The 9,608-nt window shown below is 36.1% G+C and overlaps 1 protein-coding gene across 1 annotated transcript; it reads left to right on the plus strand.

Moving 5' to 3' along the window:
• Positions 1-760: 760 nt before the first annotated feature.
• LOC128201089 (gloverin-like) lies at positions 761-9,090 on the plus strand. Its single transcript, XM_052896772.1, has 5 exons — positions 761-823; positions 1,402-1,490; positions 2,246-2,363; positions 4,879-5,064; positions 6,793-9,090. The coding sequence occupies exons 2-5, from the start codon at positions 1,408-1,410 to the stop codon at positions 6,925-6,927; spliced, it is 522 nt and encodes a 173-aa protein (XP_052752732.1). The 5' UTR covers positions 761-823; positions 1,402-1,407; the 3' UTR covers positions 6,928-9,090.
• The last annotated feature ends 518 nt before the right edge of the window (positions 9,091-9,608 follow it).

Here is a 9,608-nt window from a genome sequence, read left to right on the forward strand (position 1 = left end):
AAATACTCATTATTATCAGTCCTCCTTGTCTAATTTATTACATGCGATGGTTACCACTCCCTTTAAAATAGAAATAAACCCAAACTGTATCCAGTTTCCAGACTAATTCTTAAGTAGAACATGCTCGTATCTCTTCTTAAATAATAGGTCAAACGACTATACAACGTAATTTTACTTTTAGGCTAGTTAGAAAGTGGATTAGCTAAATGCCTTCTAACGCTCGTGTAATCCGTCATTCGACAATTGATGACCGTGGGCAGAATGGATGAGAAAACTTTGAATTGAGATACGAGGGTGTAAGGACTGGATGACTATATCTTAATACTCGACTTTTTAATCTTAAACTGCATCCTGAGTGTTAAATTAATGTTATTTTTTATATGGTACGATCACACTGTTTGAAGACTAAGTCATTACTTTGTTTTCGATTACCAGTCCATATCAAGGTTTTTCAGTTCATACCAGCAAGGGAAAGAGATGTCATTTGGGGGGGGGGGGGGTGTTAATTTGGAAAATGTTCAGCAGGAAACAGTATCCGCTAATATGATACGAATAAAGTAATATAGATTAATATGAGATAGACAGGATAATTATTTATTCAATATAAGTTTTAAGACTTACCTACTTATAATGAGGATAAAAATTTCTTATAATGTTGACTCACAAAAAGTCCCTAATCGAGACGAGAACTCGCATTGTGTGTTATGGTAAGGGGCATTACCATGATCATTTTCGATTACTATATAATGTTCAAAAGAATTTAAAACAGAGCAAAAAGAAATCTGTTGTTGACAGGAAAGTTACTGGAGAGAAGAAACGAAAAGTAAGAATTTATTGTTTTATTAGAATTTCCTGCAAGTTCGTTCTAAATAAAAAAAAGGAAAAATTAGCCTATACAATTCTCTATTAAGTACTATATATACATAAAAAAAACTTACTACCTTATCTATAATATTACTAGTTTTTACCTACAACATCGTTTATGGGACTAATTCATACCAAACATTATGTGTGTACTAAATTTTAAGACATTTGTGTAGTGATAAAAAAAAAATCAGTGGATATACATAAAAAATAGAGAGGAACATAAAATACCTCTTCCTTTTTTGAAGCCAGCTAGAAATTAAAAGATATTCAAGAATAATCCTTGGGTCCAGATTTTTCATTGTTGTTTATAGTAATTTTTTTCACTGTGTATTTTAAATATTGCTTTTGTACTTATGTTACATTTTTACTAGGGTCCATGCAGGATCCTGCAAATATGGGATCCCATAGAATCTAAAATTATCGACTCAACAAATTATTGGATTACAATTTAATTAACGTTATATTCACTGCCTTCTTTACTGTTTCCGTTATACCTGTAAACAATTATGCTTGTACAGTGATAGTTTGTTTCAGATTAAAATGCATTCATTTCTGATTTGTACGATTGTGATATTTGTTTGCGCATACGCACAAGTCTCAGTACCACCGGGCTACAAAGAAAAGTAAGTGATAGGCATAGATATTTAAATTGAAATAATAATGAAATGCCATACAATATGTATTATGGCATTAGCTTAACTACCCATTTTTGAACATAAATCTTTCTCATTAGAGGAGTTTTTCCAGTACCTTTCACGCTTGGCAGGTGGGTTGGCAAACACAGTTAGATTTTTGGTGATGTTTTTACCAGAGGGAGACTTTGTACAAAAGTTGTCAAACAACTTGGGCACATTTGTCCTGTTCGTATTTCTACCGTCAAGAAGTTTTGTTTGCATGGCTGTATTTTGGTTTGAAGGGTGGAATATGGCAGTGAATTTACAGGGCACAGAGGAATAACACTTGAGTCCTCAGGAATGGCAACGCATGGGAGGTATCATGGGCGCAACAGTATATTCTGTTATGTCCATGGTACTGCTCATGCCTATAGGCAACGGTTATCATGTTTCTATCAGGTGGGCCGTCAGCTAGTTAGCCATTCTAAGTTGCATAAAAAAAGTCTTAACCGGGACGCTGCTTCCCATCTCTCGACCATTAAATTCCTCTATTATACGACATTATACGACACTCACGGGTCAGGAAGAGGTGGTCCATTCTATGTTGTGACCACAGGGCGAAGCTAGAATACGTGTGTATTTGTTATGCAGCTTAGAATACAGCAAGCTGACGATTCGCTGACGATGTAAAGTGGTAGATCTAATTTAAATATTTCGTTAAAGACTGGTCTATTCCAAATTTTAATATTAATTTTTATATACAGATATCCACAATACTATTATTCGAAGCAAGCCCGTCATCCCAGAGATGTGACGTGGGACAAACAAGTGGGTAAAGGAAAAGTCTTCGGTACCCTTGGCAATGACGACCAGGGACTGTTCGTAAGTAGTATCATAGATAAAACAGTAATATTTCTTCTGTGTTAACACCTACTTAAAGACAGTCATATATATACCCAGATCGTATATTAAGTAACGTCCCAAATTGGCTTCTTTTTACATACTATTGCTTAGTATGAAATAAATGTTAAAGAATGTTTTTTCTTTATTAATTATTTCAGCCGTTAACTTTCCACTGATTGACATAAGGGGAGTTTTGTTAGTACTTACCACGCTTGGCAGGCGGGTTTGCAACCGCAGTTAGGCTTTTAGAGATGTTTTAAGAGGAACGCTGCTGTCCATTCCTCGCCCTCCCTTACATCGTCTCTTACGACTCTATACCGGGGTACCATTTCTATACACACAGTGATCAATATCGGCGATAAAGATCGTTTACGGTGATGTAATGGCATATTTCTGTAACTATCGGGTTACACGCTTAATGATACCCTCTGTTGATCAAAAGAAATAGATTTGTCAAATATTGGCAGCATTTGCTTTGACGAATTTCTTTTTTTATGCAACTTCGAATTGCAAAAAAGCTGTCGGTCCACCTGATAGTGAGTGGTAACCTTCGCTTATAGACATGAACAATATCATGGACATAACGGAGTATACTGTTTCGCCCATGATATCCCCCATGCGTTACCATTGCTGAGAACTAAGATGTTGTACCTCTGTACCCTGTAAATTCACTGCCATATCCCATCTATCAAACCGAAACACAGCCATGCAAACACAACTGCTTCACAGTAGAAACACAAATGGGACAGAGGTAGCCAAGCAAACGACTTTTGTACAAAGTTTCCTCTGGAATTCGATATCAAGTGTCTACACAATTAATCTCGCCCGTACGGAAATATCAAGCACTCAAAGGAATTCGAGGAATGAACAAGCATTTCTCGAATTACTTTGACACGCTGTTAGATAAATTATAACATCCTATAGCGCGATTGATTCGTGTGCGATACTCGATCGAAAATCTGAACATTGGTATCGTTACATGATAAATTGCGTGTGAAACTGCAAGGATTGTTCAATCTGGGTTCCAATAATGGACTGATTTAATTAAGTGTTCGTATGAAATATTTGAAAGTCTGAAAGTTTATGTTTATATATAAAATTATTAGTATATAAAATGACAGGTCATAATTGTATCCCTGTATACGCGTTCGGTGAAGCTGTAAAGGCCACTCACGGCCAACAGCAAACATATTCAGAAAAAAAATGGATATATAAGGGAAGTAGACTTTGTACAAAAGTCGTTTGCTTGGGTACCTCTGTCCCATTAGTGTTTCAACCGTAAAACAGTTGTGTTTGCATGGCTGTGTTTCGGTTTGAAGGGTGGGATGTGGCGTGAATTTACAGGGTACAGAGAAATAACACCTGAGTCCTTAGGAATGGCAACGCATGGGGAGTATCATGGGCGAAACAGTATACTCTGTTATGTCCATGGTACTGCTCATGTCTATAGGCGACAGTTACTACTTTCCATAAGGTGGGTCGTCAGCTTGTTTGTTATTCTAAGTTGTTTATAAAAAAATGAGACTTTATCGAGATAAACAAAAAGCTTTTTAAATAACATGAAAATATTTCCAACTGTCAACAATATACATTAAAATACGCAAATAAAATTCATTTTAAAAATACACATTTCTCATTATCATCATCACCATATAAGTATTATGAGATTTGTGGTCCTGGCATAGAACGAGCCATCCCTTCCTTTTCTATGAATGTCGGACGAGACGACTAAGGAAACTGAATGGTCGAAGGATGGACAGCAACGTCTCTCTTAAAACCGCCAAATTTAACTGCTGCCAACCTTCCTGCCAAGCGTGGCAATTACTGACAAAACTCCTTTTATGGAGGAGGCCTATGTTCAGCAGTGGACAGTTAACGACCAATTTGGTAATCATATCAATCACCTATTTCTTAATTTACAATCTGGCAATGAACATCTGAGGATACACCTTAGAACACCCAAACTCTAGCCAATTTCAGCAAGCTACTCGTGAGTTCGCTAGCTTCATTTTAGACCACATCATCGCTTTTCATCAAATGAAATCGTGATCAATCGTGGGATCCTTCAACAGTAAAAAAAAAATATGTATAAAAGTTCACTTCCTGGCTTGGCCCAGCCGAAAGTCGAATTCAGGACCTAATTACATTTTTTTTTAATGGACGATTATGAAATGGTATCCCCACCTGTGCTATCGGTATACACTGGCGAGGTACCAGTGAGAGAGGATAAGTAAGGATGAAGCAAGTCAGGCTACCGTGACGAATCTAACAATAAATCATTCACCGTGGTTTCCCGGAGGAACCACGAGGAGGTCGACATGACAGAGTATATTTCTAGCAATGAGACTACTAATCCCCATTACTAACAATCCCTTCTCCCCCTCATTATATTAAAGCTATATGCCTACCACTGCATCATGGACTTCATAATTATAAATATGAAATTTTATTAAATGTCAACAGTTAACACTATTAATACATTTTTTATTGGCAGGGCAAAGGTGGTTACAAGCAAGAAATATTCAATGACAACAGAGGAAAATTAGAAGGGCAAGCTTACGGTACTAGGGTTTTAGGAGCTGATGGTGGTACCAGCAATCTCGGAGGAAGATTAGACTGGTCCAATAAAGATGCAAAAGCTGCGTTGGATATTAGCAAGCAAATTGGTGGGCGTACCAGTGTGAGTATAATTTACTAAAAAAAAAAGAACGCTAATTCCCGCTTCCTCCTTCTCACTCTAATACTGACTGACTCATGAATGTACAACCTTACTAGTAGGACTAGAGGTATGAAATTTTGCACAATAGTTCCTTATTGTAGATGAATACTAAACGCCTCGTAGCGAGTTTTGAGTACCCTCTGCATGTACTTTATGAAACGTTAGAGGGCACTCATGCTCAACATCGCTAGATTATTTCGGAATAAAGGAGATTTTTTGAAATTCTTATATGTACAGAAGATACGGATTTAGTGTGAACAAAACCATGTACAATGTCTAGTAGGCGTCAGTGAATGATATCAAATACTTCAATTTTGATAAAGTATTTATCTATAGAGATTTTTGGTTTGGAATTAAAATTTTTTTACCTGACGGAATTTCTGTAGAAACTGTCTTTTATATCTATATCATCATCATTATCATATCAACCGTTAACTGTCCACTGCTGTATATAAGACTCTCCTTTGGAGAGTTTTACCATTACTTGCCACGCTTAATAGGCGGGTTTATAACCGCAGTTAGGCTTTTATGCCGGCCGTTCTATGCCGAGACCACGTGGCGTCTCTATCTATTAACATAGATAAAACAACATTACTTAAACGCACTAATTGGATTTAACGTTTATAGGCAAGTCGGTATATTTTGTTCTCTATTTCCTATAATTACATTTCCTGCTATTTTATTACTATATAATCTTTTGAGGGAAAAAAATAAAGAGTTGTCTAACCATCATTTGGAAAATGAATTCTTGGAACGAATTCCTAGTGGAGCCAATTAAGTAAACGATCCTTTTCAAATTGCCTCAGATCTATTCTTGTTATTTCCAATAACATATTATAATGATACCTATCTCAGTTTGAGGATCAGATAGTGGCCTTTATTATTTTTATAATAGCGGTACACAATCGCAATATCAATTGGTCCTGCATCACGAGGAAATAGATAAAATCAACTGTCGATATAATCAGCTACACCTAGATTCGATCCAATTCACAGAAGCACATTTCATAAATTAGCTCCATCGGAATTCAATTCGGAAAACTCATGAACACAAAAGAAATATGCTGACCCTACTGCATCATGTAGGTCATTTTATTGATAGTGAATCTGTTTAGTTTTGACCATATCTTAATTTAATATTGTAACAAGTTTTCTTCGCCTCCGGTTATTTTTTTTATGATACTTATAATGGAAAACGAGTTGAAGGCTCAGAAATTGATAATCACATGGAGAGTATTATGGATATCACAGAATATACTGTGATGCCCATGGTACTTTCATGCGTTGCTATTCCTAACGACCATGGTATGTATATATCTTCGTACATCAAATAACGAAAGCAGTCGTTTGTCTTGGAAGCTCCCAAGACAATCGGTAAACGAATCTGTCGCTTCTATAGCGCAGGTTTGGCCCCTTGGGTCAGGATGAACGACGCGGTGCAGCATGCCACCGTACGCTCAAGCAAGGAGCATGCTCAAGACTCGTACTTGCATCCCGTAGGGAGTTCGCAGATGTCCCAGTCTCGAGTCCAACAATAAATATTCGTACATTATCGCTGTAGCAAGCATGAGGTAGAGCGAGAAAGTAACCTTCCGTATCCTGTTTTTTCTTATGTGCAAGCTAATGATAACGTTGGACAACTGGTAGAAAAGAGTCATTCAAACTGTGACAATATTGGTTGATTTCCAGGTAACAGCAACAGGGTCCGGAGTATGGAACCTTGATAAGAACACCCGTATTTCCGCTGGTGGAGCCATCTCTCAAGAAGTGGGACGTGGCAAGCCTGACATAGCTGTACAAGGACAATTTCAACATGACTTTTAATTTGTAAAGTATATTATTCGTTTCAGTTACAATAAAGTAACGATAACTACTATAAAAACAAGAATATTAATAGAATTTATATAATCTTTAATACATATTGCGGTACGATATTAGAGTAAGAAATAAATACGTCATTTGAACAAATAGGTACGTCTTAAAGTATATATTTTAATAAATCAGACGCGTAAATATGATATTTTCAATTTCTTTCTAAGACACTGAACATGACTAGACATCGGTTGAGTGCTTTGAACTACCTATAGTTAGATATTTTGTCTATGATAAAATCTTAAAAGAAGATAAATGAAATAAAGTGAAATGTGTTTTATTTCACCGTAAATTAAATTAATAGAGGAGATGTGAACCTCATATAAATTATAAACAATGATGTCACCTTGATGTTCCGCGTTCTTGATGTTACGCAAAAAAAATCATACAAATAGAAGATATTGTTAATTTAACAAATTTGAAGGTAGATTATTTACAATCATATCATCATCATCATCATCATCATAACAGCCATTAATTATCCACTGTTGAACAAAGACCTCTCCTTATTGGGGGAATATTAATATTTGCCACACTGAGCAGGCGGGTTGACAACCATAGTTTTTTTGATGAATGAAAATGGTATGGTAACCCTGCCTGCGCTAACGGGATGCGCTGGCGGAGCACCAGTGAAGGGTGTTAGATGAGAATGAAAACAGGCCAGTTAGCCCATTATGATGAATTTAGCAGGAATTAACCATGATAGTTTCCAGGGAAAACCGCGAGGAGGTCCACCTGGTTGGGTATATTGCTAGCAATGAGATTCTCAGTCTACATTACTAACAATCCCTTTCCTGTTAGTAATGTAGGCTTGGGCGATGTTTTAAGAAGAACGCTGCTGCCTATCCTTCAACCATTATTTTTTTCATTTCTCATAACAGAAACAATAGAACGCCAAATGCTTATATTCAAACTATAATGACAATATTGTAAATTAATAATTTACGCACTGAAAGAAATGGTGAATTCAATTTTTAGGGTTCGTGTCTCCAAAGGAAAAACGGAACCCTTATAGGATCACTTCGTTGTCTGTCCATCCGTCCGTATTTACATATAAATGAGTAAGTTTAGAAAAAAATTAATGTTATCAGAATTGTATTAATTTATTATGGCTAAATATTGCAACAGTAATTAAGATTAAAATTGATATTAAACGTTAATTGAATACAAATGGACATTTTCTCTACTACGTTGAGTGGCAGACAACAGGCAAGACTTATTATGGGTGCCCTAACTGGGCATATGCCAGTAAGGAGACGCATACCAGAGGCTTACCAGAGGGAGACTTTGTACAAAAGTCGATTGCTTGGGTACCTCTGTCCCATTCGTGTTTCAACCGTAAAGCAGTTGTGTTTACATGGCTGTGTTTCAGTTTGAAGGGTGGGTTATGGCAGTGAATTTACTGGGTACGGAGGAATAACACCTGAGTTCTCAGGAATGACAACGCATGGGGGGTATCATGGGCGAAGCATTATACTCTGTTATGTCCATGGCACGGCTCATGTCTATAAGCGACGGTTACCACTTTCCATCAGGTGGGCCGTTAGCTTGTTTGCCATTCTAAGTTGTATAAAAAAAAACAATATACAGTTAAACTGCAATAAAGTATTAAAGGTTTTTTAGTCTTTTATTTATAACTCTTAGACGTAATATTTTCTAGGCAATCTAAAAAAAAATATAAACCTATTATATATAGACCGGTCTGTGTTTTTTACAGATAAGCTAAATTGCTAAAGGTTGGGTCTTGTGTAATCGAAATAAAATACTATATTTTGAACAAAGAATATTATTTCAAAATATCTCAGTAGATTAAAGGTTATTCTGTTAGCTGCCTCCGATTATTTATAACATGCACGTGAATACTAAATTTTAAACGATTTTTCTTCTACTATGCTACTAATTTACTTTATAGTCAACTAAAAATATTTTTAATATATATATATATATTTTTATTTGGGTAAACTAACAATGACAAAGTAAAGAATAATATATAATATCAATAAAAGAAAACATTGAGTAAATTTGCCACCAACTTACCGCTTACCACAGGTTCGATTCAAATAGATTCTGATATTTCTTCAGATATCTCATTTTTTTTTATTGTATTTATGTATTTTTTTTAATACAACTTAGAATGGGAAACTAGCTGACGGTCCACCCGTGGAAAGTGGTAACCGTCGCCTATAGACATGAGCAGTACCGTGGACATAACAGAATATACCTTTTCGCCCATGATACCCCCCATGCGTTGCCATTCCTGAGAACTCAGATGTTATGCCTCTGTACCCAGTAAATTCACGCCATATCCCACCCTTCAAACCGAAACACAGCCATGCAAGCACAACTGCTTCACGGTTGAAACACGAATGGGACAGAGGTACCCAAGCAATCGACTTTTGTACAATGTCTCCCTCTGGTTTTTTTTTTTATTTACACTTTATTGCATCATTTATGAAAATAATAGAAAATATAGTGATTTGTAATGAGAAGTGATACAAAGGCGGCCTTATCACTAAGCAATCTTCCAGACAACCTTTGTGTGTAGGGCACTGAGAAAAAAGACAAGGAATTTTTTTTATTACTTTTTATTACAATTTTGTAAAGTTATCTGTTGAAGAAATTTTATAGTTCAA

The sequence above is a fragment of the Galleria mellonella genome, unplaced genomic scaffold (assembly GCF_026898425.1).
Source record: "Galleria mellonella isolate WM207_F2 unplaced genomic scaffold, CSIRO_AGI_GalMel_v1 utg332, whole genome shotgun sequence".
In the NCBI taxonomy this organism is placed as follows: Eukaryota; Metazoa; Arthropoda; class Insecta; order Lepidoptera; family Pyralidae; genus Galleria; species Galleria mellonella.

Excerpts from the sequence above, each read along its gene's own strand:
- LOC128201089 (XM_052896772.1), top strand. The coding sequence starts at position 1,408 with ATGCATTCATTTCTGATTTGTACGATTGTGATATTTGTTTGCGCATAC. Across the intron at positions 1,491-2,245 it reads CCACCGGGCTACAAAGAAAA|ATATCCACAATACTATTATT; the intron begins GTAAGTGATAGG and ends TTTTATATACAG. Across the intron at positions 2,364-4,878 it reads ATGACGACCAGGGACTGTTC|GGCAAAGGTGGTTACAAGCA; the intron begins GTAAGTAGTATC and ends TTTTATTGGCAG.